The sequence below is a fragment of the Festucalex cinctus genome, chromosome 4, assembly GCF_051991245.1.
Source record: "Festucalex cinctus isolate MCC-2025b chromosome 4, RoL_Fcin_1.0, whole genome shotgun sequence".
Taxonomy (NCBI): Eukaryota; Metazoa; Chordata; class Actinopteri; order Syngnathiformes; family Syngnathidae; genus Festucalex; species Festucalex cinctus.
The window spans coordinates 15,917,629-15,932,418 of NC_135414.1; the positions used below are offsets into that span (position 1 = coordinate 15,917,629).

Genomic DNA, 14,790 nt, shown 5'->3' on the forward strand with positions numbered 1-14,790 from the left:
CGATCAGAAATGTTGCCAACACCCTTATGTGCAGGTATGATGAGGGGCTCGTAAATTACAAGTTGTCCATTGAGTTAGGATATATAAACAAACGCCCATGTTAGTAATAATTGATAAAGCCAACGACCATATTAGTTGTGCTTTCTGCCATCTCATAGCAGGTTAGCTTTCTGGCTATGCTTTATAGTTAGCAGGGATAAACGCTCGCTTACCACTTAACAACTGTCAAAGGCCTCCTCTATTGTCGTGTTTACAGGAGAATGCGAAACGGCTTCATCGTGTCAACATGGAGTTCAAGCAATCTCCGCAGGCTTTGAAAAAATCGTTTCCGAGCACAGACACAGGGCCGTGCATGGATGTCCATGCCTTCTCACCGCCTCTACCGTCCCTTCCAGGCTTCCACTGCAGTGAGTGCGTGGACCGCTCAGCCCCTCGCCGAGCCCCAGCCCAAGTCCCGCCGGCCCAGCCCAGGACTGTGACGTAAAGCGTGCGAGCCCGGCTGCCAAGTGACTGCAAAATGTGTTACTTTTCAACTTAGTGTTAATGTTGTATTGGTTGACGACGGCGTCATTTCAGAATCTCGCTTCACACGTCGCAGGCAAATGCACCTGATTTTCAAAATAAAGCTTCACCGTAGACTCAGATGATAAATGAACTATTATTATTATTATTATTATTATTATTATTATTATTATTATTATTATTATTATTATTATTAGAGTTATTTCTATTATCATAAATTAGTAAATTATCTTTAATTTGAATTTAGCTTGCGATCTTCTAAAAATGAAATAAGATCCGCATAATGAATAATACATGGTTGTGACCTTTAATGCCATCGATTGTTTTTATTTATGTTTCGTTGCCTCAAATACGGAATAAATGTCATTTAGATTAGTCCTAAACATTGAACCTCATATCCTAAAACAATAAAAATGTATTCAAATCAATCCATAGAAAATGCATTTGATTTGAACTGGCCATTTAAAATGATTAAAATTACTTAAATTTGACTGAGCATTCTGTTCTGTAGTTTACAAACAATTCAACTTAGAAGTTGACAAATTGTATGTCACTGTTTATGAAACGCCCTCTGCTGGATAGTGATGATGACTTTTGAACAAGTGAAGAATATCACTTTTAATTTGATGGAAACCCCAGTGTTAAATGAAAAAATCATTCACACTCCTCACTTCAAAATCATTGGATGTGGCAGGGCTAATATTATTCTTATTAGTAATAGTAAATACAATTGAATGGTTTCGAGGTAATTTGGGGCTTCTGAGTTCAAAAGTGACACCTATTTCTTTCAACTGAATAGAGTTTTTGAGAATTTTGACAGTTTATGAAATGCACTTTGATTTTTACTAAAAGTAGTGTCCTACTTTGATGTCACTTGATTGTCTCAATTTTTGTTGGAATTTCACATGAACCAATTGCATATTCTGAGCAGACTGCTATCTTTCACGATATCGCATTTAAACTGAAAGAAAAATGAATAATTACGGACAGTGCCTCATCAAAGTTGTAGCAAAAAAAGTGATACTTTGCATATTAGCGCTTTAAAAAAATGGAATATCTAAAAAACTAGCATCAGTTATGAAAAAAAGTCATTTTCAAATCCAGCAAAATCAAAATATAAAACCTTTGAAATTATCTTGGTATGCCAAGGAAACCATGCAAACTGTGCAATTATTATTATTTGTGAGACAAGCATAAAACACATTAAGGTCTCTTATAGTATCTCTAGGCAGGATATTTGTATATCATTAGATAGCTTTACAGTTTTCCCTTCCCACTGTCATTATGAATGTTTTGCATAGTGTGTCTTCCATTCATACCAGATTTAGGGTCTGTCTAGAAATAAGTGGAGAAAAAGTTTCAAGACCAGCAACAAAAATGTAATTGAGATAAGGTACAGACTACTAGAGACATTCATTTTCTTAGTGTTTGAAAGGTGTACTTGAGTTTTTCAGGATGGAAGCAAACATATCCAGTTCACCAGTTATCCAGTTCATTTGCTTCGGTGCAGAAATTACAGCATACCGTCATATGTTTATTGTACATTCATTACAGAAATATTTCAACTCAAAAGAATGATCGTCTATCTTTGTTGCCCCACCTCGCTTAAGTCCAGATTGATCCCAGACAACAACTCTCCTCCACAGGAGCGGTTGAGCAAGTCTTTCAGGGCTTCATTGACCTCGTTGTTGAAGACAGTGGTAAAGTTGCCATTGGGGTAACCACCCCCTCCATCGGTGAGAAACGAACCCATCACCTCCTGCAACCACTTCAGCTCATTACTGAGCTCTTGGTTAAGCGCATCAAAGTGGTTCTGTCTTTCCTGGTAGCGGCTGCTGATGCTGTTGAGGCTGGAGCTAAACGACTGCATGTCATCCTGCAGACTTCTCCTCAAGGACTCCACCTTACGGAACTCGTAGCGGATTTGCGAGAGCTCATGGCGCACTCCTTCACTCTCTTCTTTATACCAGGCCTCTTTCTCATTGTATATGGAGACCATGGCGTCAATATCTTCTTGCAGAGAATCATGGGATGATGCCAAGCTCACGAACGACCGTTCCATTTGATCGATGTCCTCCACCACCTGGGCAAAGCGCTCAAAATTGACATAGGTGTTGTTTGGTGGCATGCTTGAATGGGACTTAATTGTGTACTCTCGCAAACGCTTTGTCTTGAGCTGGCGTCTCTCTCGTTTCTGCAGCTCTTGGCCTTTATTTTCCTCTTTGCGCTCATTGGACTGCAGGGTTCAAAGAACACATATAGGACATGTTTAATTAGACCATGATAAAAAAAAAAATTATGTGGGCAATACTATTCGTTTTTGAAGTAAAAAAGGATGTGTACAGTAATTCACAGACACATCTAAGTTGAGCATTTCACATTACCTTAATCCATGGGTGATTAAGAGCATCTTGAATCGTCAGTCTTTTCCTGCCATGAAAAACAAAACCAGGCTTTGTAAAATCATTGGATTTTTAGCTGATGCAGTGTGTGTAGAACATCATTAACCAAGCTCTTACTTTGTGTCTCTTTCCAGCAAGTGACTGATGAAATTTTTGGCCAGTTCACTGGTATTGCAGAAGAATTCTTCATCAAAGTCATAATTTATGGCTGAAATGTTCTTCAGTGTGTCCTGTTTGGTTTCCCCAAGGAAAGGAGAAGCACCACTTAATCTGGAATAGAAAACAAAGACACATTCAGTTTCTTTTTGTTTGAGGCAACAATGCGTGAAGTGAACAATAGTACAAACCCCGCTATTCGCGGAGAAATAGGATTGGTTGATTAATGAAAATCCACATTTAACTCATTCACTCCCAGCCATTTTTACTGGAGCAACCTCCTTCGCTCCCGTCTGATTTACTGGATTTTGGCTGATTGTGCAAGGCCCACAGAATATTGTATTCTATTGATATAAAACCATGGAACCTAACAAAAGAAAAATTAGAGTCTCTTCTTTCATTGGGAAAAAAGTATATTCTATCTGTTTCCATTTTGCAGCAATTTGCATTAGAATATAGCTAAGTTTCATAGTTATTCAAAATTCCCGTTAAAAACACTGACAAAAAGAGCTTGTTGCAACATGGCCCTGGCTAATTTCTTATACTCTGCTGCCACCTGCTGTCCGTTTTTTGCAATAGCTATAAATACGTTTTTGGCAGTGAAGGGCATAGTATTCAAAAACGGATTTATACGTTTTTGGATTTTAATGCGTTAATTGATGGCCACTGAAATGCATTTGGGGCGTGGGCAGGAATTATGACCCAAAGAAACGCTGATGAACATTTACAATATGTTTTTTGGATAAATTGATTAAAAAATTTGGTGTGGGGGTGGAGGGCGTTTATATATATATATATATATATATATTTTAAAATGCAAGTACGCAGGGGTTGAATGTACTGTATACTGTTTATCATGGTTCACTTGCAAGATGTAGGTTATGACTCCAATGCTCCACATGTCTGCTTCCAAACCCAATGGCTCATAGTTGACAATCTCAGGTGCTTTAAATCAAACAAAATGATACAAACAGTTAAACAGAATACAGCATTCTGGAAAAGACTAATGGGCATATATAATCAGTCTTACCGACAAACTCAGGTGTTCCAAAGATGTTTTTAAACTCCACTCCAGCTTCAATTTTGTGGGCTAGACCAAAATCAATCAGTTTAATCCTTGGCAATGGCACATTCTTATCTAGTAGCATTATGTTTTCAGGCTGTAGAAAAACAAATATCAACTTCATCAAGTTACATTGACAATGTGTTTTGTCTACAATAATGAACATTCAAGCTTCAAAACTCTATTAGTTGTTAAAAAGACAAGAAAGAAAAGCAGAGAAATAAGAAATAATTATGTAAATGCAAATGTGAAGTTGTCAACCAAAGGCCCTGGACTGATGGTCAGTCACTGGACTGAGTGACCAGAGCACTGGCGGAAAACGACAACGTCATCAGTGTGAACCATTACACTGCAATGGCCCCTGCTACAGACTACATGGACTGTAACACAACCGGCCTCAAGTACCAGAATGAAACGCTTTAATGCAAGCCTAGCTCTTATAATGTAAAGTACCATTTCTATTTTAAATGACTTTGGATAATGAATAGCTATGTCACTTACATGTTGCATTTTAATCTGATTTCAAACTTCTGTTAACTGTCTGAATAACAGTAGTTTAGAGCTGTCAAAATTAATTGATTAATTGACAACTACTTTAATAATCAAGTAATTGTTTGAGCCATTTTTTCATTTAAAATTGTCCAAATCCTCTGATTTCACCTCTGATTTCTGTAGTCCTTCATGACAGAAGACTGATTATCTTCTTCTCTGTTTAATCAAAATAAGACATTTGCAAACATTTCTTTTTAGTTTAGAAAACAATGACCGAACTTGTAACATAGTACAACATCAACCCCCCCCTTTTTTTTAAATCACCGTATGAAAACAATACAAAATAAACACAAATCACTGGTTAACAAACAGTAATCAGGGAAAATGCTTTTGTAATTACACTTTAATGCAAATTAAAATGAATCCGATTAGTCGATTAATCAATTGAATAATCAATAGATTAATCGATTCTAAAAGTATTCAATAATGACAGTACTACAGTGGTATAATAGTATAAAGTGTGTATGAAGTGCATTGTAATGAATCTATTCAAGACGTATACCTTGAGATCAAAGTGGGCTATTTTTCTGGAGTGGAGATAGTTCACCCCCTCAAGGATTTGTTTGATGAACTGGGTTGCCTCATCCTCACTTAGAGACTCTTTCTGGGCCAAGAAGTCAAACAGCTCACCTCCAGAGACCCTGAAATACGAACAATCGACAATTAGGTGACTATGTTTTTTCAATCAGAATTCAAATCTACTGGATAAATGACTTTGAAATTAATTGTGGAGACTTAATGCAGATTATACACAAGGAAACCTCTCTATAGAGTAGAAAGATCCTATATCCTTTATATTTCTTATGCTATTAAATGTTATTATATGGCTTGTGAAACATTGTTTTGTCAATCATGGATATAGTACAAGGGACTAATGCTAAATCTTATTGTGAGCATTTAAATGATCTGTAAAGCTCCTGGTGACAAGCATCTGATTTTAAGAACAAAGAAACGCTGTGTCAGTTCACAAGACATGATCAGGAAATGGAACAACAGTGGCTGTTTGATTGCAGTAACTGCCTCCATGTATTTTTTTTTTCCCTGTGAGGTAACAGTAGTGTGATATAAGCCTGAAATTCCCATGTTTTGGAATTTTCTTTCTTTTGGTATTGTCTTCTTTTGGTATAGACTTTGCAATTTGCACAGATAGAATTGGGTGTAACGGGATGTTTGTACCCTTGTGAGCTATTGTGGGATGAAGCATATTTTTTTTTTTTCCCTAGCCAATCATAATGGCATCCCTCATTTGCATTAAAATCCGGGTGGTTGGAGTGCAGTATGCCCGAATACGTCCTGCTTGACATTGTGGAAGCAGAAATACCGGATTCACTGGGGTCCATGCATGACATTGGTAGGATAAATTGTAAAAGATCTCCCTTTGCATTGGAGACCGCCTTAATTGCACCCATGTCTATTCCATGTCCATTTATATGACAGCTTTGTGTTGAACTAAAAAGGCCCAGACTTTATGTTGAGTTACCATAAATTTGTGAGTAAGGTCAGACAAAATCATTATTTCAGTGATATGTTTTATGACACCTTTTCGGGGCGTGGGTGTCTTTCTAATGTAAAACACTGGACATGCCTTGATTTGATTAATATTGATTTATATGTGCTTATATAGTACACTTTTATAATTGTAATTTTTCTAAATGCCTGAAGCAAAACTTTTTACTGCAATTCCCCAAAGGCTACAATTGTATGGAGCATAATTATTACATAGCCACACTATTTATTTACTTGGGTGCACATTGTGCATTTCACAATTTATAGAAAATCAACAATATATTGGAAAAAGTACAAAAATAACTCACAACTCCAGGATGAGAACCACATCCGTGCGGTTCTCATAGACATCATGTAGAGTGACAATATTTTGGTGTTGAATCCGCTGTAGAATCTGCACCTCGCGTTGTATCTCTTCCAGTCGAACTCCCCGCGAGCTGGCGATACTTTGACGCTTTTTGATGAACTTGGCAGCAAATTCCTGTCCTGTAGTTTTCTCTCTGCATTGCTTTACAATGGCAAACTGCCCACTAAAACACAAGGAGTGGACGAAAGATTATTTTATTTTAATGAATTGGTTTGGACACGCATTAGCTGAAAAGTAACTCGTTTCAGAACAGGAGGGAACTGAAACTAGAGGATAAGAGGGAACACTAGCCTGTTTCATAAAAAGAGGTCATTTAAGCTCTCCATCAGTTACTATAGTAACATGGTGCATCACCCTAACCTGGTCGGCAGCAGGTTTGTCACAATGAACCTCAAGTTTTTCCCTGTACCCGCCTCCTTTCAGCCACACACCACAATTCATATCGCTATATCGATATCGTATCGATACGCCTTTTCATATCCCAACATCGATACATAAAATCATGTATCGATATATCAAACACACACACACACACACACACACACACACACACACCCACACACACACGACACATCCAACACACACAAACAAATGCTTCCGAGCCCGTGTCACTTACACGGAGGAAGCCAGTATCGATCATCTCTCCACCCACCACCTCCCCTCAACCACCACTGGAACATTTGCACAAAAACAACAATGTGAATGTCGTGAGTGTCAGTGTGTTTTGTCACTTTTTTTACACAGCCTGTACTGTGGTTGTAATTTATTTAAATAATGATTTATTGTTTTTATAAGGCCATGTTGAATAAAACAGAGTATTAATGTAACTGCAATGGATTCAATTCTTAATGTAAATATTCATATTTTTACTAATGCATTAAATTAGAGCAAGAAGTATTTGCAGCACTGGGACTTTTGACTGTCTAAAATAGGTGCTGCATGAATTCCAATTGAATCGAAAATCAGTGTGAATCGAATCGAATCGAATCGGGCCCTTGTGAATCGAATCGAATCGATCCTGGAAATCTGAATAGATACCCATGTCATGAACATGGCATGTTATTTTGACAATGAACCTATTGATGAAGGTGTCGCTTTATTGCGCAGGGAATTAAATATTCGTCGCAAGAATGCTATCAGACTGCATATATCTGGCATTTCCGCACAGTTACCTTATTGAGCGGTACAGTTTCACATCACAGTCCATCAAATACATGCACAACTTAATCCGTCCTTACATTTGGCAACATTACCAGACGTACTCATATGCTCTCACATCGGAGCAGTATTGCGCTCCATTTTTTTCTTATACCCGTTTGAATAATGTTTTTATATTTCATCTAAGTGTTTTATATTTCATCTTAAATCAAGTGCGCTTTTCCCTCACAGGATTGCACTTTGTTATCAGTGCAGAACTAGTAGAGGGGCCCAATGCAGCAACCACCTTATGAATAACAGAATATAACAGCTCCCAAAGGTCAAGGCCCTGAAAGAACAACTTCCTGTACTATCACAACTTATTTAACATGTAAAGCATTAAGAGTTTCTGATTGTATTTCAACTTAAGTTTTTGATTAGATGAAGTATAGAGTTTTTGATTAATTCAAGTTCATTTTTGTCACGTTCATATGGAATTGTTTCCAATTAGCCAAATAATTTTCTACTGAGATTTCCCCCAAATTTCCAAGCAACCATGACTGTTCTCCAAGCTGTTGATCTCGAGGAGTGATGGCTTTCACATGCCCAGAAACATATAAATACACATTTATGTCACATTCAGAACCTGACATACACCTGTTATGGAATTCACGCATAGAAATGAATTGATTTTCCCAAATTGGTTACTGTTCTATTATTGATATAATGTTCTGACCGTAAGTAAAGGCTTGTTTTGTTATCGTTTAGTATAGCCACAGCATGTAGCTACTAATTTTCCTTCTTTAATTGGCCTGAGTGGTTGCAAGTGAACACCCAACTTCCCTATCTGCAGCCAGTCTGACAGCAGAGATAGTGTGCATCTAAAGATAGAACACTCCTTTAAAAAGCAGCCTGACATGTCAAGCAGTTGTCTCATGTCACCTGACGACATAGTGAACCCGAAACTCAAGCCAAATAGCATGTTGAATTTAGGTTTCTATGAAGAAGGTTTAATGTGAAAGTAAAACATTTTTTATATAATTTCAAACACCAATGGAGCATGTGATAGTAAAGAACAAAGAACAGCATTCATTACTTATACACATGGTCCTCAGTTCGGCTTTAGGTTGTCACCTCACCAAAAAGGCAAGCTCGGTTATTGTAGGCTTCTTATTTAATGTTTTCATTTAAATATTTTAATGTTGAATTTAGGACCAATAGTGTTGTTCACAGAATATTTATTCTACATAATTACTAATTACATTCATTTCAAATACTAGAACACTACTTCAGATCGCTGATTAACCAAAAGCCTCGTCAAAAATAACTAACAAAAATCCATGTGTTACAGTGTTAGTGATAACATAATCTCTGAATGAAGACATTTTGGAAACAATTATGCCCACATTAGTTATAAATTATTATTCATTTAGATCCAAATTTATTTAGAGACAGCAAACAACCCCAATTGTGATTACTCATGCATTTGTAAACAAGTAAACAGTTTGCACAGTACCTTCCCAATTCTTCCCCAATTTCATAGAAATCTTCAACATTCTGTTGCTTGAAAATATCCATGTTTGAAGTCCTCACTGTTGTTTAAAAGTGCAGTTTGATCCTCGAAAGCATGTGCATGATTTGGTTTCGTGTTCAAAATATGCTCAAGAACTTCTATCTACAAAAGGATGAAAATATCACTGGACTGAGCCCCCTAGAAGGCTGTGCGCTCTGTTTTCCCAGGCACAACGTGAATGTAAACAAGCTAGCAGTGAGTAGGAAAATGTCTTGCAGGTTTAAAAATAGTGTCAATTGTGAACTCTGTGTCCTCTTTTAGGGGTGTGGTGGATGGTGGGGGGCTTTCTATCTGTCCTTGCCATGTCCTGACACCTAGTGTGCTCCTCTTACAGGCACATGTGACTTGCATATAGCCCCTACTGTATGTACTATATTGGTGGGAAAACTTTGGTGTTATGAGTCTGTACTCCTTTCATAAAAGGTATTGTAATTGTTGATCAAATATATTGTATACTTGTATCTTTTTAATTAAATTTGAATGTAAGTATGCAAGTTATGCTAAAGTAGGTATGGTTGTAGACCGGGGGTCACCAACCTTTTTGAAATCTCTATTGAAAATGTAATGTCAACATAATATGCACATCAAAAGCACTGTAGCATGTGCGCATGTGTGGGTTTGACAACCAGAACAGTCCAGTTGCGATCGATTCAAAGCCCTGAGAATGAATTGACCTGGATGAATGAAAATATTCACAGGATTTCAGTGATTTCATTATTATTGCATTTAAAAGAAACTAAGGTGCGAAGCTCTGTCATCCAGGAGGGGGCTCTGGGTCGAGCCGCTACTCCTCCGCGTGGAGAGGAGCCAGTTCAGGTGGCTCGGGCATCTGGTTCGGATGCCTCCTGGACGCCTCCCTGGAGGTGTTCTGGGCATGTCCCACCGGCAAGAGGACCCGTGGATGACTCTGGACACTCTCGGCTAGCCTGGGAACGCCTTGGGATCCCTCCGGTGGGTTGGGGGAAGTCTGGGCTTCCCTCCTAAAGCTGGTGCCCCCATGATCCGACCCCGGATAAGCGGTAAATGGATGGATGGATGGATGGATGGATGGATGGATGGATGGATGGATTAAAAGAAACGTTGGATCATTCAGGTCTATATACTGTATTTGTAGTTTGAATGAGTATGTTTCTCAAAGTGTTTACCTTCCTTTGTTACGTACTATAGCTATTGTGATAATGACCTTGCAATATTTTTTTTTTAAATTACCACTGTATCGTTTATGCTCGTAAAATATTACCATGTGATATGATCCTATTGTAAGTTGCGCTGTTTGTGCTATACTTACTCGTTACCTCCATACTAACCTGCCCATCTGTTTATTCTGTCAGCTCATCATTGCCACACTTTGCCTTATTATTAAAGTACTGTACTTGCTGGCCACCATTCTTGCACCATGCACACAGAACACAGATAGTCAAGGAAAGGCAGCAGAGTGATGAAGTGCTGATAAAGTCAAACAATACCATTATTCACACAAGAGAGTTATAGGCAAATGAGCGCCTGTCCTTCCTTTTGAGAGAGGATCCTAGCTGGGAGCATTCATTCCGTTCATTTCATGACGAATGTGTAAGTATGGAGACGTCATGTGTTGATCTGCATCTGGACTCATCTGAAGGAGGTCTGAAGGAACTAGTGCTTCGGTGGTTCATTGGGACACAGGCACAGACCATTCTGCAAAATGGAAATTTTCCAAACTGGTTTCAAGGCTTCACTGGAAGAAAGTAAGAAACAAGAACTAAAGATTACCTTTCAAAGCTTGAGATTACAGTGTTCCAATTTCTTCCTATCACGATGAACAAAATTCTTCACTTTTTAAAACTAAATCCAATACTATACCGTCTTATTATGATAATATAACGGGCTCAGACTATTTGATATCTGAATCAATTCAGATGTGTACTGTATATTTTGATGTGATGTTTACTGTTGCATGAGCCATAGATGAAGGAGCAAAGACTTGACATTACTCTCACATTCACATATATACGTCTTGTGGACATGCCAACAAAGTCTCCAGAGGAACCAATGGATGACCCATCAACCCTTTATTCTGTGTGAAAACATTCCAAAACGGTAACATTTCAAAACATAAAAGACTTTTATGCATCATGCAATGAATGACAGGAAATACATTTACAGGTATTTGATACTATCACTGAGCCATTTTTGGCATGCAGCATGTTGAAAATCTTACTAAATAGAGCCTTTGAATGAAGCAAACTATCAAGCTAAATTAAAAACTTGACACATCTTTTTTTTTCATGTATGATGCAAATTAGTAGTCACTGATACCGATACCACTAGCACATCCCCCCCTGCCCCCAAAATGACAGATACATTTAAAGAAATACCTATAACCCACTATATAGTATTTTTCCTTAAAATTGCATGAAAGTAATGGCAATTTTCTATTCCTTCATCCATCCATCCATCCATCCATCCATTTTCTTGACAGCTTAATCCTCACAAGGCCTGTAATTTCTAATTCCTTGTTGTAAAATGGTCACTAGAGGGCCAAAAAAGCCTGGTATCGGTACTCGCCCATCCCAACTATAAATAAATAAGTAAATAAATAATATGGAGGGGTGAGCTCTCCAAGGATCACCAATAAATACCTCTTGGAAATTGGGGATAAACTGGAAGCTTCACAGTGCTGCAGTGTAATTATTAACTCAATAGAAATATTACTCAACTCAGTTGCTTCTGTTGTTTGTTGTCTGCCTCCCTGTCACAGGCATACAGAGGATTTCTTGAGAGACAAAGCTCTGGGCTCTTTTCTCATCCGCCTCAGTGACAAAACCATCGGTTACATCCTTTCCTACAAGTACGAATTATAGAAGATGAACATACCATCAAGCACAAAAACATATAGTGATATTAGCCTATATGTAATAAACAGATCAATACAATTACAACAAACTAGCTCTATATTTTATAAAATCCGTCACTGAGACTTTCAGCAATATTTTGTGACTTGAAAATTTTGTAACAGAAACTACAAATACTCGCTCGAATAGCAGCCATTATTTTAGCAAAAACAATGAGCCATGCATTTCCTCTACAGGGGCCTTGACAGGAGCCGCCATTTTGTTATAACTCAAAACCCAGAGGGGCTCTTTTTCATATCAGGTGACTGTCACACCTTCTCCTGCATCACTGAGCTGATCGATCATTACAAAGTCAGCCCCATCCAGCCATTTGGAGAGTACCTGACAACCAGCTGTTATGAGGTGAGCTATTTGAAATCAACTGTCAGTCCTCTCTGACAATGTGAGTGAATACTGCTGCCTAAGTAGAACATTTGTTTACAAGGTCTTACAAAGATCCTCTACGATTATATTGAACCCAAACACATGTGCTTTGAATTAGCCATAAAGAGGCAATAATGGGTTGTTGTTGTTGTTATTTCCAGGCAAACACTGGTGAACTATATGATGTGGTGACATACAATAGCAAAGGGGAATCAAGAGTAAGTGTCCATGCTTTGCAGAGCCTGTGGGACTCGAACATTAAGAGTGGTGCTGGAAATAATCAAAGGATCCAGGAACCAACTGGTGGTGTACATGCCACAGTTCGGCCACCTGCACTGCCACCTAAATCCAGAAACAAAAAACTGACTGCAACCCTGTCTGTAGACTCCATGTCCCTCTCTGAGGTATGAAACGGGTACAGCTGACAGTCATCTATTGGATCTCTTTGATAGAGCCATGACATGTAGGGCTGTATTTCGACGACAGTGCATATTGCACAGTGGCATAAATGCTGTCGGATCGTGATTTTTTTTTTAAAAAAATTTCAGTGCAAGACTCACTGTACACATTTGCCACTTTTGTAGAAGGAGTGTCTTGTATCTACGCATGATCGTGTGACAATTTTGTGGCAGAAAGTCAGCTATCAACCTCTCGAAATCAACGTATTATAATTTTTGAAATTATCTCACTGGGGCAATCTCCAAATGCCAACTTCACAGCACACAATTAAGTGCTTTCTCCATTTAGAAACTCTAATGATGCCATGTACCGCACAGGACTGAGGCCAGTAATGAAAATACTAGACTCTAAAATGCTAATCACAAACATATACTTGCAAATTCATTGAATTTCATGTTGAATTTCAAATGATTTCTTCCAGATTCCTGCTGTTCCAAAACGGGGTGTTCCACTGGCATTCTCCCTTAGTGGATCTTTTCCTGATACATTACAACCGAGCATTAGCCGGAAGGACACAAACAGAACAGAAAGACACGGCGAAAACACAACCTTAATAACTAATAGGATTTCACAAATAAATACTGACACAAACTATCCTGGTGCCCATGTGGCCCACTCTCACCAGATACCTGTGGGTGGCAGAAGCAAATCTGTGCCAATGCTAAACAACAGCAAACCAGATCAACAACAGGAGACTGACTCAAACCAATATAACGATTTAACATCTCAATCTCGTACTCCTGCCAAGAGGGTCACATGCCACACGTATTCCCTTCATGACCCCAAAGAGTCTTTGAGACTGAGCAGCCAGTGGTCAAAGGAGCAAAGGGATGACCTAGAATTGTTTAGGTCCAACCCGCTGTACCAGACCTCTGAAAGGCCTGAATGGAGTTCAGATCCTCTGAGTGCCACCATGTATGCCGAGATTCAGCAGAAGCAAGCAATTGTCACTTTCCCTGACTCCACCTACGAGCAGGTTCCCGGCAAGTCCACGGACAACCAGGGAAACACTTATGAGTCACTTGATGAACTAAAGACAAAGATGCCCAAATCTACGTGGGGAAAAAATGTGAGTCAGGTATAAAAAGCTGACTTGTTTGAACAACACAAGTAAATATTTATTTCATTTTTTTTTCTTTACAGAATATGAAATGGAAGAAATTTCTCCCCGATTATATGAAGAAATAAATGTGCCATGAAGGACATCTGTAGTGCAAATTCAGATAGACTAAACAATAGCAAGACAGAACGACTCTTACTACGATTTCCATCCATCCATCCATCCATCCATCCATCCATCCATCCATCCATCCATCCATCCATCCATCCATCCATCCATCCATCCATCCATCACCTGTGCCACTTACCAGACTACAAATACAGATAACCATTCACTTTCACAACTACTGTACAAGCAACTTGTCTTAGAGTCTTCATTGAACAACCTACAGTATTTTGCACAACGGGAGGAAGTTAAATATTCCCAAATAGTAACATTTTAATAACACAACTTACAAATAACAATTTGTTTCCAGTTACTGCCAAATTATTAAGCATTGTATTTCAATTTCAATAAATGAATTTGAAATTCTATTCATTGCCTTTCACATACTGTATTAGGAGAGCAACTATCATGAGAAGCATAGCATTTGAAATGATCATCCGTCCATTTACATCAACTCTTGTCCTCATTAGTGTCACAGTTGAACTGGAGTCTATTATCAGCTGATGTGGGGTGAGAGGTACACCTTGGAATTTTCACACTTACATTCAAATCCCCAAGTTACTTAGCGTAGCGT

The 14,790-nt window shown here is 38.4% G+C and overlaps 3 protein-coding genes across 7 annotated transcripts in view; 1 reads left to right on the top strand and 2 right to left on the bottom strand.

Moving 5' to 3' along the window:
* herc1 (HECT and RLD domain containing E3 ubiquitin protein ligase family member 1) overlaps positions 1–609 on the bottom strand; it is a 69,571-nt gene extending 68,962 nt beyond the window's left edge. For 4 of the 5 annotated variants that reach the window (XM_077519249.1, XM_077519248.1, XM_077519250.1 and 1 more), the window contains exon 1: positions 213–609. The gene's annotated coding sequence lies outside the window, so the exon portion shown is untranslated. The remainder of the gene's footprint in view (positions 1–212) is intronic. The other variant, XM_077519247.1, reaches the window with a different exon arrangement.
* A 1,380-nt stretch (positions 610–1,989) lies between these two features.
* On the bottom strand, positions 1,990–9,417 carry dapk2a (death-associated protein kinase 2a). Its single transcript, XM_077519251.1, has 8 exons — positions 9,222–9,417; positions 6,510–6,731; positions 5,198–5,336; positions 4,111–4,240; positions 3,950–4,025; positions 3,042–3,194; positions 2,907–2,952; positions 1,990–2,758 (listed from the first exon to the last, which is right to left on the bottom strand). The coding sequence occupies exons 1-8, from the start codon at positions 9,281–9,283 to the stop codon at positions 2,105–2,107; spliced, it is 1,482 nt and encodes a 493-aa protein (XP_077375377.1). The 5' UTR covers positions 9,284–9,417; the 3' UTR covers positions 1,990–2,104.
* A 1,436-nt stretch (positions 9,418–10,853) lies between these two features.
* On the top strand, positions 10,854–14,468 carry sh2d7 (SH2 domain containing 7). Its single transcript, XM_077518416.1, has 6 exons — positions 10,854–11,002; positions 12,016–12,105; positions 12,346–12,511; positions 12,694–12,936; positions 13,413–14,060; positions 14,135–14,468. Exons 1-6 carry the CDS (start codon positions 10,854–10,856, stop codon positions 14,177–14,179), a joined length of 1,341 nt encoding a protein of 446 aa, XP_077374542.1. The 3' UTR covers positions 14,180–14,468.
* Positions 14,469–14,790: the final 322 nt, after the last annotated feature.

Coding starts and splice junctions, on each gene's coding strand:
- dapk2a (XM_077519251.1), bottom strand. CDS start 9,283: ATGGATATTTTCAAGCAACAGAATGTTGAAGATTTCTATGAAATTGGG. Junction 4,241..5,197: donor TAGCCCACTTTGATCTCAAG/GTATACGTCTTG, acceptor GTTTTTCTACAG/CCTGAAAACATAATGCTACT. Junction 2,759..2,906: donor TTAATCACCCATGGATTAAG/GTAATGTGAAAT, acceptor TGAACCCTGCAG/TCCAATGAGCGCAAAGAGGA.
- sh2d7 (XM_077518416.1), top strand. CDS start 10,854: ATGGAGACGTCATGTGTTGATCTGCATCTGGACTCATCTGAAGGAGGT. Junction 12,106..12,345: donor GGTTACATCCTTTCCTACAA/GTACGAATTATA, acceptor TTTCCTCTACAG/GGGCCTTGACAGGAGCCGCC. Junction 12,512..12,693: donor TGACAACCAGCTGTTATGAG/GTGAGCTATTTG, acceptor TGTTATTTCCAG/GCAAACACTGGTGAACTATA.